Source organism: Musa acuminata, chromosome BXJ2-6 (assembly GCF_036884655.1).
Source record: "Musa acuminata AAA Group cultivar baxijiao chromosome BXJ2-6, Cavendish_Baxijiao_AAA, whole genome shotgun sequence".
Taxonomy (NCBI): domain Eukaryota; kingdom Viridiplantae; phylum Streptophyta; class Magnoliopsida; order Zingiberales; family Musaceae; genus Musa; species Musa acuminata.
In genome coordinates, this window is record NC_088343.1 from 1,099,646 (window position 1) to 1,113,981 (window position 14,336).

At 34.8% G+C, this 14,336-nt stretch overlaps 1 protein-coding gene across 1 annotated transcript; it reads left to right on the top strand.

Moving 5' to 3' along the window:
- Nucleotides 1–3,221: 3,221 nt before the first annotated feature.
- Nucleotides 3,222–10,288, top strand: LOC135614116 (truncated transcription factor CAULIFLOWER A-like). The gene is made up of 8 exons (XM_065111142.1): nt 3,222–3,513; nt 7,081–7,159; nt 8,851–8,915; nt 9,014–9,113; nt 9,232–9,273; nt 9,394–9,435; nt 9,512–9,630; nt 9,968–10,288. Exons 1-8 carry the CDS (start codon nt 3,329–3,331, stop codon nt 10,062–10,064), a joined length of 729 nt encoding a protein of 242 aa, XP_064967214.1. The 5' UTR covers nt 3,222–3,328; the 3' UTR covers nt 10,065–10,288.
- The last annotated feature ends 4,048 nt before the right edge of the window (nt 10,289–14,336 follow it).

Consider the following 14,336-nt stretch of genomic DNA (forward strand, 5'->3'; position numbering starts at 1 on the left):
GGCTTGAATATTCTTATAACTTTTGGAAATAACCTATTTATTGTTATAAAATTTTAGATGTTTTTTATTTAAAAAAACCCTTAATATTAGGCTCTCTTAATTTATTTTTGTTTCGGATCTTTTTTTTATTAATTCAATAAAAATATCATTCGCCCTCTACTAATCGTTATCACTTTTATCGTCGTCAACCTTGACCATAATCGCCTCCATCGCTATTATAACCTTTTCCGCTCATAGCAAGCAATATCACTTGTGGTCTCTTTCTCCTCATTTTCCTCTTCTTTTTCTCCTTCCTCCTCTTTTGCTACTTGCCCTTCTCCATTGATGCTTGTTGCCTTCTCTTCGCTCATCATGATGGGTGTAAGTGAGTAGAGCGGAAGCAGACGAGGAGAATGCTAATGATGGAGATAATAAAGAGGCGATCTTATTGAGGGAGAGAGACAAGGCTATCATTTACGGGTTGCGTTGCATAGAGGTTGCCTCCTCTATTAGCATTTTTGTTGCTCGCTTACTTACTTACTCCTATTGCAATGAGAAAAGGCGAGTGACCAGGAAGAAGGAGGGGGTAGAGGGAATAGGAAACATGGAAGAACGAGCGACGGGAGTGGAAAGAAAGGGATTGGAGGGGAGAGGTGATGACATATGATGTTGCTTGCGGTGGGAATAGGAGCGACGACAACAATAACGATGATGGAGGCGATAGCGATTAGGGGCAATTGGTAAAGGACGAAGAGTATTTTTGTTGAATTAACAAAAAAAGAGGCACTCTTATATAAAAATCAATTAAGGGTGCACCATTTGATAAAACCTAACATTAAGAGTTTTTTAAAATAAAATATCTTAAAATTTTTATATTAAAAAATTTATATAATTATTTTTATGCATGAATAATATTTTTTTTGGAATTGATATGAAATATTTTTTTAGAGTTTCATTTAATAGTTGATATAGGTAGCTAATGGACATTAACATGTATATATATTTTATTGTGCCACATGGTTAATCTCTATCACGTCTATTGTATTTAGTTAGTAAATTCATCCATGGTCATGGTGTCATGCATCAAATTTTTAGATCATTAAGTGTAAAAAATTTTGAAGGATTAATAATAAAAAATTAATATAACATTATATGATCTAATAATAAATGTTATTTAGCAAATTTATCTACATCTGCTGAGAAGATCAGATTTTTTCACAATCAAATTATAAAATTTTTTGACTGAAAGTCAACTAAAGTATAAATTCTTTTATACATCACCTCACCTCAAGTAAACTTTAAAATAAAAAAAGTTCTCATTTTTTCTCTCACCTTTTCTACATCCATTAAAAATAATTCATAAACACTTAAAAACATTAAGATCTAGATATTCACACAAATAAAACTCAAATCATAAATAAATTTTCCACTTTCAATTTCTAATTTTCCAAGGAGTTTAAATGTAATCCGTACTCCTCAATCCCCACTAAAACCATTAATTTTGTTCATACAAAATTAGGACCCATTCTACACATGTCATATGCAAATGATGCAATACAAATCCAAGATTAGTACATTATGTAAGAGTATATCAGCACCTCCACCTAATACCACAAACACCCACCCATAGATATTTTGTTTTAGTTGACCTTTTTATTCCATAAATTGGATGATCAACCCATAGATGTGTATATATTATGAGGATCCTTTTGAGAGAGCTATCACCGGAACCTTGTGATCACATTGTTTCCACTGGTAGGAGGCTCTGTTGCTTTGTTCCCTGTGTGTCCGAAATAAATGTAGCCGAGGGAGTAATTATATCCATACCTCGTCACACAACATTCAATTCAGCTCTCAAATACCATGCAATTTCGCTGTCCGGGTGTCCTTCAGGAGATATTCCAGATATCTCATTTTCCTGTTCCTATCAGGAAAAGGAGCCATTTCCCTGTAGAGAAATAGCGGTGTTATGTGCTATGTCACTGTAGTTTTCCTTGCTGCTTGGGTCACTAGTACATTGCATCATGTTCTGAAGCTTCTTACCTTTCATTCTTCCCCTCCTTTCTCTTAAAACCTTTGATCTTTTGATAAAACTCTCTCTCTCTCTCTCTCTCTCTCTCTCTCTCTCTCGTGTTTATTTTTTTCACAAAGAAAAAAGATAATTTTATTACTTTAGATCTCCATGAGGCCAATAAAAGAGTCTTACCTTTCCTAATGAAATCTACCAACAAATTCCCCTCCCTATGTGAATGTAGAATTCGATAATCCACAAAAGAGATTAAGATACATTAATTATTTATCACGACAAGTCTATACTTTGTTGCTGATATACTTGTTGATGCTCTTTTAAAAGCCATCTCGAGACTACTTATGAGCGATAACCATTATCTTCTTTCTTGTATACCACTACAAAATTAGCTAATTTCTTCCTAACTATATTGATCATCCTAAATTGGTATACATATCGCTCTTGATATATTATTTTTTTTCAATTGATATATTAATATCCTAATGTGCCATCAGTTGATCGAATGGCACATTAAATTTGAACATCGCAAGCTGATATAAACATCAAGACAGAGTTCAAGAGACCAGTTTAATGTATCGCCATGTTATGCGTGACTATTTAATTACACTACCGCGATTTTTCCTTTTTCGTGTTATAAATACCAATAAGCAAATAAACCAAATAAATCGTAAATGGTTTAGTGTGTTGCTTGATTGCACAGGGAATAATAAATAGACACCCAATATTGCAATTACATGCATGCATGCATGCATCCACCGTACCCATCATCCAGAGTTCCTGTTTAACGTGTGACCAGCCTCACGAGGCTCGCGGGGTCAGCCAGAGGAGCCATTGTCTCTCCAACAAATATGAGATTAAATATGACTTTATCAGTGTATGTATATAATATGATTAAAGATTAAAGATTCATTTTTAAATAGATATTAAGTAAAGAATATTTATTTATTTATTTATTTATTTATTTGCGGTCTAACAGAAAAAAAGCGAAGAGAAAGAAAAAGGGGAGGGAATTAATTTATATGAAGAAGGCTGGTTTCGTTCCGTACGATCATAGGCGGGTGTTACTATGTGTCGATTCACACACAAACTCCCTCGGTGGGCCCGCGACGACCCTCGTGGCACCAATCACCGCTCGACAGCGCGGTCGTCCTGATACCTCTCTGGTTTCTATAAAACCGCCCTTGCCCCTCCCCCCTACCTCTCCACCCAACCTCAACGGCCTCGCTCCTTCCCCCTCCTCCTCTCCTCTCTCCTTCCTCCTCTACCTACCGCTGCTGCATCTGCCTGTGTGCTGGTTAGTGTTCGAGGAGGTCGATCGAGATGGGGAGGGGGCGAGTGCAGCTGAAGCGGATCGAGAACAAGATCAATCGGCAGGTGACATTCTCCAAGCGCCGATCCGGGCTGCTCAAGAAGGCCCACGAGATCTCCGTCCTCTGCGACGCCGAGGTCGCCCTCATCATCTTCTCCGCCAAGGGCAAGCTCTACGAGTACTCCACCGATTCCAGGTGCGCGTCCGCCCCGCCCCGCTCTTCCTCTCATCTTCTTCCGTCTCTTGTCCTGGATTCTTTAGAACAAACCCTAAACCGTTCTCCTGAGAATGATCATGGTAGAGAGCATGGGTTTTGACTCATCAACATGTCCCGCTTTCTTTGATGAAGTTAAGCGAAACGATTCTAAGACACAGATGCCTCGAGTGTCGTATGTATCATCCGCTTCCTTGTGTGATTTCATCTCGACCAGGAGATTACGTTTTTTTTGCGTCGAGACCGCCTTTTTAGGCCGGGTGGAAGGGTATGTGGGATCGATTCTTGCTTCAGATGGCAGCAATCAAGCTTGTCCGATTTGGGATGGAGTGCATCCGCCCAGCCGACAAGTTTCATCTCTCAGCCAAAATCGGCTGCCATATATCGGGTTGTGTTAAAGGGAGCCATCATGATCGTACCCCGGGAATGCATATTCGATACTATAAGAAGAAACTTGCTCTTAACCATTACTAATTTTAGCTATCAGATGAAAAGTTTGGAGCGAAACCAAGGTTTTCTTGCCTTTGGCTTCTCCACATATCTTTCATGTTCTGAGGTGAGACCGTCGACCATGAAACGTTGTCATTATTCTAAGCTTTTTGCTCATTTCCCTTTTTGTTGTATCTGATCGCCTATGCACTTTTCTCACTGTGTAGAGTTTGTCTCGTCTTCTCCGCTTTGTGCTGCTGAAAGCAAAACTAGGGTTCTTCGTACAACTTTTGTACGAATGTCCAAAGGCAAGATCTATACGTGAGATGCTCATGTTAATTTTTGTAGGGTTCACTCTCGTTTAACTTCTCTTCAAGGTGCCCTTTATTTCATTTGCTTTCTTCTTTCTTCCTTACATCAATTATCAAAGCCTCTTGTTCTTCTACCATTCACCCATTGCCAAGATTAAACCTCTGAATGCATATTGGTATGCTTTTCCTTCCTTTCTTTTTTCTTCAGCATAACCTTGGTGTCAAAAACATTTAGGTATTTGCTTTAATTACAGGCTCCTATCTGATGCCATCAGATCTGTCTTACGCTATTCGATTTCTCGCTAACTTAGTTTGCAACGGCTTCAACCATGGATCATCAACTCAGCATCATATTTAGCTTCGATCATGTTGATCGTCAGTACTGTTGTAAATCTTCTCCGAGAGAAATGGGTACTTTTCAGCACCAATCCGATCTGTAGTCTAACTAGTAGTCTCTGCTTTCCCATCATATCATGGTGATGCAAACTTCATCGATAGCAGAACTTTTGATTATTAGAAGTTTGCACACAAACATGAATCGTCTATGTTGCAAATTTGCCAAAGAGGATCATCAGTCGGGTGAGATTATAAGCTCTTAGGAACAGAAATTATGAAGTTTCCCTTTTGGGATTTGAGGAAGAAGTTTGATGATTTTAGCGATCAAGCAGGTGATGCAAACTGAGTGGTCTCTTCCCATCATCATAGATAAGATTTTTTGATTTTTTTGTAATTCATTGCTGTTTGCAGCGATACGTCACATGAAATGATATGGGGGCAGAAAAAACAGAAGCTTCGATGAAGTTAAAACAGAATTAATAGATTTGGTTATGAACTTAGATTTAAACATGCCTGTCTCAGCCTTGTGACTGGTGTTAGGAGCCACCGTTAAGCGACACAGTCCTGCACGCAGAACCAAGTGAGCGTCAACTGGGTATTACATCTATTCAGACTATGTTGGCCAAACTCTAACATCATGTTGTCGATAAGAGTTTGTTGGAGACTCAGATTCTTCAGGAGCTTAAGGTCCTGTTGCAATGTTTACCCATGATCGATAGTGATTTTGGTGTCAATGTCTTTAATATCGGATGTAAGAAGTGTTACTGATGTGAAACTTGTAAGTTAACTGAGGGAAGTCAACAGTTCGATTCAGTCATTTAGGTTCGAATTTTCGGAATAGGTTCTATAATTGTTGTGGACTCTCTTAAATTGAAAATCACTGGGTTGAAGGTCTGGATATGCTATGCTGGCTTCAATTTAATTTAATTTAATTTATTTCTTGGTGAATGAGTTAGTTCTTACTCTTCTCATGGTCGGTCTTCATTTTTATCTTATTATATAAGGTACCATTAAAACAATACAAAATCAGAAATTAAATATTGTTATCTTTTGTAAGTGTTAACATATCATGCTAGATATAAATTCAGTCCAAAAACTCAAGTTACTAGATTATGGATCACAGTTTAACTATGCGGGTATGCAATTCTGAATAATACTACTTAGTACGGGTTGTACCAATCGATCCGTCAATTTACCGGTATACAAATTCTTCGTTACCAGACGGAACGAAATATATATATATATATATATATACACGAGGCGATATATAGTTTCGTATTGTATTGAGCAACATCGAAACTTTGATACGGTACGAAATTACATACCAATTCAATTTTTTCAATTCTTAGTCATATGAGACCTTTCGTTTATTCCTTTCGATTTAAACTTAGACTATTTCTTTTAATGTTAAGTAATGATTCACTCATCATAGTCTATCCGTTTACTGTATGACTTATAATCATTCAATCAAACTGTAGCTTGATTGACTCAATTTTTTTTTTTTAGTTTTGACTCATTTGGATCAAATTTTTTCTCTCATCTCATACTATGTCTAAAAATGAATATTGACGAGTCAATCAGACTAGTCAAGTTTACATATATCAGAACTAGGTTATAAGTCAAACTTAGCATATGTAATCAGATTCTTTTAATCCTTAGTGCTATAAGAATATCCTCTTAGTCCATCTCTCTTTATCTCACATGAATATTTCCAACAATCAGGCCAATAAGTTATGGAAGACTTCAACTATTTTCAACAATTGATAAAATTATTGAATTTTTGTATAATCATCCTATTTTTTTTGACACTTCCAACTGTCCTTAGTCTATCAATTAAAAATTCTAATCTGTGTTAACTAGGCTTCTTTTATTCACTCCAAATTTATGTTTACTAATTGTGGGTTTGTGATTAGGGTTCGAAAGCATGAAATGCAAATACTAAAGTACAGTGAAAGTAGACCTCAACAGAACCTTCACAGACAGTTGTATTACATGTTAGAAAAATACATGTATTTTGTGAGTTACTTTAACAAAATTCACTATGTTAGTAAAGAAGATGCCACCAAATGTCTGATCAAGCTTAAATTGTCGTTGTGGTATCTTTTGAAGAGCAATAATTCCTGCAATATGCTTCATGTTATACGAAGGTTTTATTGTAGCGTACAACACAGGTACAGTTCCACAAAATTTGCTGTCAGATATGCCGATCCAGTGACAAAAAAGCAACGCATCAAGCTATTAGGGGACTTCGTCATATGTGATTTTTCTGCAATATGTTATACCTTAATATTGTCTTTATTAGGGACTTATTATCGCCTTCAGTAAAGTGAAAGATATGCAAAGTACTGCAGTATGGAAGGATGATCATTTGTATTTTGTACCTTGAAAAGTTTCGGACGTATATTTGACTTCATTTACTTGCTTGAGCTACAAATAAAAATAATGATTTTATAAGTAATTAACTTTTTTGCAGTATGGAAAAGATTCTTGGACGATACGAGAATTACTGGTACGCAGAAAAGGCATTCATCTCATCAGATCTGGATTCTCAGGTTAGTGAAATCTTGCTTGTTTGTTTTACTCATTATACAGTACTTCTAAATTGTACACCATATATTATTGTTTATTCACACTTATTAAAACCCTACACGCAAGTTAAATCTCATTTTTGGACTTATTTTGTACCATGGATGTATTGGTTTAATGCTGTACTGTAGTATGACAAAAAAAATTTATATTAGTGACCCCCCGTTTACATCTTGGAGCAAATGACTCTGTGGGCTACATGTGTATACGGGGGATGGCAATACATAGTAAAATAAGGATAAAATGGAGTGTGATATCTCGGAGGGGATCGTTTGTCTACCTCCTCTAATCATCTAATCATCGTGCAACAACTTCAATTAATGGAAATTTCTAGAAAGACCCTTGGCAGGAGTTGCAGGCTAAGAAGTTTCTTTCCCCATGCATGTTTAGTGTGGATGGTAACATGTTGAGGTGCGTGCTGACTTTTATAAACGAAAAGCAAAAGGAAGAAATAATGCCCATAGCCACTGTGTTATGCTGAAAAAAGTAAAGCTACTGCCTTCTCTAATTGTGTTGTGATTGAGGGTCAACTTCATCAAAATGATCATATAAATATTTTTTTAGCAGAAATGCAACATATGACCATAATTCATAACTATAATCGTCCATTTATAACTTGTTGTAGTAAGTTCAAACATTTTGCGTCTGTAGCATTTTCTGACAATCGGTCTCTTTGAAGAGGCAATTGAGGTTAGGTAACTCTACACACCTGTGTGACTCAGGTTTTCCTGTTCATAATCGATATGCTCTGCTGATCTAATTAAGTGAATGAAACTAATGAGATATTTTTTTTGAAATCCCTTTTGAAATTTGCTTTCAGATTTCTTCAAACTATAAAAGTACTGTATTTTGGCTTCGTTGATAACATACTCGTGGAAGTAATCCAACTGAGCTTGATAAACCACCACCTTAATCTTGGCTAAGCCTGAAAAAATAATCAAGATAGGCTTATTCTATAATTGATGGGAGTCTAAGAAATCTATTGATGAGAGTCCTAAACAAGAGGTCGAGCTTTGTGAAGCTAGGGAAAGGTTCTTTTGAACTTATATTTTGCATTCATCAGCTTAATATCTACTTCATCCTCTTAGTATCTCTCTATCTTCCACCTAAAGATGAAAGAACATTGTGCATAAAGATTTCCCTTCAGGAACAGTATGTTGTTTTCCTAGTTTCATTTCTATAAGTTTTCTTCTTTGAAATTTGATTATTCTACATTGATTTTTATTGCATTTTGGCTGCTTGTGTCAAGCCATTCTCCTGAAGGAATCTAGATTTTACTGAAGCAGTCCCAGTTTTCCATGCCAATTCTTTTGATCTCATTAAATGAAAATTAGTACAGCAACAGCAAACCTTAATGACCCAACTTTAGTATGTCAACGACACATGGTATCCATATAATGTTTCAGTCTCCAAATTGTGTCATATTTTATAAGTTTTTCATTTCATAAAGCTGCATTATCTTTGGTATATATATGGTGGTCTTCGGTTTATGCAAGATGATAAGTTGGACATGGAATGCTGCGTTAGCAGCTAAGAAACGATATACATCCTCTACAAATAGTAGGAATTGTTTCGAGTTCTATTTTTGTGGAGCTCATGTCTTGACACTATACAACACGCACGCAGTCCACTGATTTGTATTTTGGACACTGAACAGGGCAATTGGTGTCAAGAATACCGCAAACTCAAAGCTAAGTTGGAGGCTTTAAGTAGAAGTCAAAGGTAATCTTTTATAATTAGTGTCAAGATCAGTTCTCGTCCTACAAGTTGATTACAATCTAAAAGTTGCATACCATGTGATGCACCGATGATGACTTTAGGCATCTGATGGGAGAACAACTGGAGTCCTTGAATATTAGAGAACTCCAACAACTAGAGCATCAACTGGAGATTTCCCTAAAGCATGTTAGGTCAAGAAAGGTAAAAACCTCATAATATTCTTTCTCTAGACGTCAATTAAAGAAGATCTACGAAGCATATAAGGAATATGATCTAGGAACGATGTCGTCAAAGCTGATTGAATCTGTTCATGGTGCAGAATCAAGTCATGTTTGACTCCATTGCCGAGCTTCAAAGCAAGGTAAAAGAGTTGATATGAAAGAATTTCCTTGTATGAGAAATTGCTTGGTGGAGAGCTGCCTTGCAGAAATCTGCCATGTTTTTTAGGTTCCATGATATTAGTCATTCTTTTCATGAACAGGAGAAGGCACTGCAGGAGCAAAACAAGAATTTAGAGGAGCAGGTATGTAACTGTCTGTTGCTAACGTGGGCGCAGTTTCTGCTGCTCGGTTTCATCGGATTTGCCGTGATGTGAGCAGATCGTGGAGAAGCAGAAGGCTAAAGTTGTCAACCAGCAAGCTCACTGGGATCATGCACAAAGAAGCTCGGCATCACCGCCCTCGTTAATGGCGGAAGCTGACCCTACCTTCAACATCGGGTATTTTTCACTACACAACAAAGTTGTGAACAATAGTCATAGTGGATGGTAGGTAGGTCTATCTTTCATAGGCTATCAATCCTACGTATGAACGCCCAATGTTAAAATAAATAAAATTATCGGGGAAAGGGTATATGCTGCAAACGCAGTCATGCTGTTGTCGTGCTTATACTAATGAAAAAAAAAATTAATCTAACAAATAATATAAGTTTCTGGCTAGATGATTAGTTTGAAGTTTTAACTCTGCGACTCACAAATGTAGATTATGCTTGATGATAAATTATGCAATATAAATTCTTGAGTTGGATTAAGAAGCTCTTGTCCTTTGTTGATGCAGGCCTTATCAAGGTATGGCGGCTGTATACGGGCAACATCAGGTACGGACCAGTAATGGCTTATTGCCGCCGTGGATGTTCCGTCCCCTGAACGGTTAGCGATGACATTTCCTTTTCTCGCATCAAACCCCGTACAACTAAAGGCTGATGTGAAAAGCGGTATTCCACCGAAGGTCTCCAGGTCAATTTTGATCTAAGGTTTCCCTTCGATCTCTAATAAGTAAATGGGACCGAAGAAATGTAACAGCCGCCGACGGTAGCGTCGGCCTCTTTTTAGCACGTGTATAACTATTTGTAGCAAAACTAGAAAGACGTCTTTAGCCTGTACAGACACATTCTCTCCACAACAATTAAAAGCAAGTATATCAGATCTTAGTCAATTAAATGGAAGTAAATTAAATCAATTCCTTAACTATTAGGTTCTGCAAGCCAAGGATCCACAAAGTGTCAATCTTGCTAAACTGCGAAAACAATTTTTTTTTCATTGGCCTTCGATCTATTTTTGCTATCACAACAATCAAATTTGATTGAGACTTTCGCCCTTGCCAGAATAAACTACACCTTGCACACTAACGTCACAAGCGCGTGCCACCGTGGTCGACATCCCTAATGACTGTTTCACGAGGGGCACATACTTGTTGGACGATGTTGTCCGAACTGTCCAACAAATTGGATACCGGGACAAAATCATTAGTATAGAAGAATTCCTCACAGCTGGAGTTCAACGATTCATGCAACATTTATGGGGGAGGTAACGCTATTTATCATTCTATTAAAGTGCAATTAATGGTCGCATACCCATCCATGGTTCTAAAAATTGTGATTCTCGACCACGTAAAACGACTGAGTTGGTACTTCCATATTTGCGGCTCTTGGCAGCAGCGCGCGCCTATCTTAAATTTGATATTTTTCGGTCTAGAAAGATAAATCAGAAAACAGGACACGAAAGAAGCCAGAAAAACTTCACGAATATCTAAATGTTATAACAAATCTCCAGTTATTGTTATAACATTAGCTTTACGTAGTTATTTTATAATTAATAGTGCAATCATAATCCTTTGAATGTTTTATTTATTTTTGTTATTTTATATTCAATTTTTTCCGAGTAAAGATATACTTTAAACTATCGATATATATATTTCAAATATTCATCTATACAAGTAACGTGTCCAAATCTTTAGAGTAAAGATAATTATTACTAATTCTAAATCATAATTTGGATAATTCTATTCATAACTTTTCAATTGTCTATAACCATAAGCAATCATTTTTCTATCTTATATCAAAACACAACCAACACTTTTTCTTCAAGCATTTATATAAACTAAAAATCCATCATTATCACTAAGAATAGTGATGATAGTGCATTGGTCAATCTTCTTTTTAACTTTAGAAAACTTCATTTATAATTCTTCACCCCATCCAAATTTTACATTCTTTAGGGTTAGTTTAGTGAGAGGACTTACAATTTGATAGAATCCCTCCATAAATCTTTCATACTATTTATGATTAATTAAAAAAATAATTCAAATACTTGAGGATTTGCTTAGAGCTTATGTTATTGATTGGAAAGGAGATTGAGATAAAGAATTTTCTCTTATTGAATTTACTTTAAGCATTTAGATAGCTCCTTACCAAGTTTTATAAGGGAGAAAATACAGAATGCCTATATATTGGGAAGATATTGGCAATAGAAAGTTATTTGCACCAAACAAAGTATAAGAGATTATCAATAAAATTGAAGTTCTAAAAAAAAATTAAAGCCTACTCAGAGTCATCAAAAGAAATATGCTGATAATAAAAGAAAAGATATTGAGTTTAAAGAGATTTTGTATTTTCTTGTAAGGGTATGGTATGATTTGAAAAGAAAGAAAAGTTAAGATAGATTTATTATACATTTTGAGGTCATTAAAAGGATTAGTTTTGTTACTTATAGGATTACCTTGCCACCATCATTTTATCATATTTATGATGCATTATTCTATGTATCAATGCTCATAAAATATATATCTAATCCCTCTCATATTTTTAAGTATGAGTTAATTATGATCGAAAGACTTATCTTATAAAAGAGTGCACTCAAATAAAGAAAAAAAGATTCTAAGAAATATGATTATTCCTTTTGTTAAAGTGATTTAGAAATACTATTCTGTTGATGAAACTATTTGAGAGGTAGAAGAGGAGACAAAGAAAGCTTACCCCATATTTTCATTTATTAAGATATGATAATTTAGAAAACTAAATTTTCTTTTAAGGGGAGAGAGTATAATATTCTTTATTTTTGAATTATTTATGATATCTATAATTTTTATTTGATTAATTTAATGAGAATTTATTTAATAATTTTTTGTATTAAATAATTTTACATTAGAAGTGCTAGGTTAGAGACCTAATTATGAATCTTATAATTTAAATATGATTTATGAAATAATTTATATTAAGTTAAAAAAAGAGAAACAAGGTAGAGGACATGTGTTACTAGCTAACATAATGATTGTATCACTTATGCTTGTTCCATTGATGACACATGTTTCCTTGATGTATGCTTGCCACTATGTCATCTTTGTGTTGACTAAACCAAAGCAATTATAGAAGAAAAAATAAATAAATAATAAAATAATAAATAAAGTAAATAAAAGAAAAGAAAAGAAGAGATGATAAAAAAAGATACAAAAGAAAGAAAAAAATAAATAAAAAATATAAATTTATATAACAACATGGTGAGCTACAAAGCTCAACAAGTAACTAAGATATCCATGAGAAAGAGATGATACATCATATGACCTTAATTTCAAGGTAAAAGTATGAATATAAGTATCATAGATGTCATTTCATTAGTTACAAAAGATATCATTTCATTAGAAGCATAATAGCAAAGGGTAATATATAAGTTATTCAATATCAAGATACAAATCATTATCTAAAAAATAGAGTCATATTTGATATTTCTATTGATTCATTCTTAATAATAGAATAAATAGAATTTAGGAGTATATCAATGAAATAAAGAATATTTAGGAACATATCAATAAAGTAAAGAGTATTTAAAAGTATATCAATTAAGAGCATTTAGTAGCATATTAAGAATAAATGCGAAACATAAGTTTAAGTATAATATTTGATATTTCATTTATTTCATTCATATCGAAAGAACACATATGAACTACGTGAAGTGGGATCATAATATAATATGATCTATCCATTTTTAGATAACTATTAATATTAGCCTCTTATGTTTGGAAGCTCCATTCACCCATATTTGAATGAAGTCATCGGGCCAAGAGTATTCTAAGCTTTACACATAACTCTCTTTTTTATTTTTGATAAAAATTCATAATTATCTTTCTCATTTCTAAAAAATATTTATATTATTCTATAAATATCATAATACAAAAAGATATTACGAAAGTTAGTATGTATAGAAAGTACATATGAAAATACATATGTACATATGAAACAATACGAGATAAACATAAACTTTTATATAATTCAATCGACGATGACAAAAGATATAAAATTTAAAGTAGCTATGTAGAACTCAATTAAGAGAAGAATTTTAGCTTAAATCAAGTTTAAAAAGGTAGAAACAAGAATAGATAAATTTAAAAATAAATCTGTTTTAGTAGAATCTGAGGTATATTACATGAGATATTTAGATAATAAATTATGCTCCAATTTAATAAATCTCAGTACAAAAACAAACGTAAAGCCCATGAACTGCTAACCAGATCAAGTATTTAAATCATCGACTTCTAAGCATTTATTGCTACTGAGATTTATGGCCATGTTTGTAGCGAGTGACTTCCTTCTTTCCCTTTCATTGTACCTAGGTTATCATTTTGATGCTAAAACTACAAAATAAGAACGGATCTCAGGAACTCAAGGAAAGAAATAATAATACTGGAAGCAACTAAGACAGTTCCTGCTTCTGACACCCCTAGTGCATCTTCGAAACAACCGTTGTTATGGTTTTCGAGAAGACTGACTCGGGACGAAGCTTACGTTCATCCGCACGAATGAAAGGGACTCCATCCGCTGTTACGACTTCTTTCTAAAAGCACTACGGACATCATCCGCACGAATCTTACGTTATTGGAAGACTGATTCAGGACAAATAGGGTTTTCGAAAGGCATTTCCAATTATTGGTAGATATTACGGCTACCAATGAAAGATCACAATCCAAACCATGAGAAGCCGAATGGAGGCGGTCTAATTAGGATTAGGGATCTCAGGTTACAGAGATGTCGAGATAAGTAAATAGAAGATCGAATTCGATCGCCGCAATATGAACATCGGCAATAAGAACAATATCGATATGAGCAATCTGGAGCGAGAAGAAGTGAAATACAAACAATTAGGGTCATCTAGAG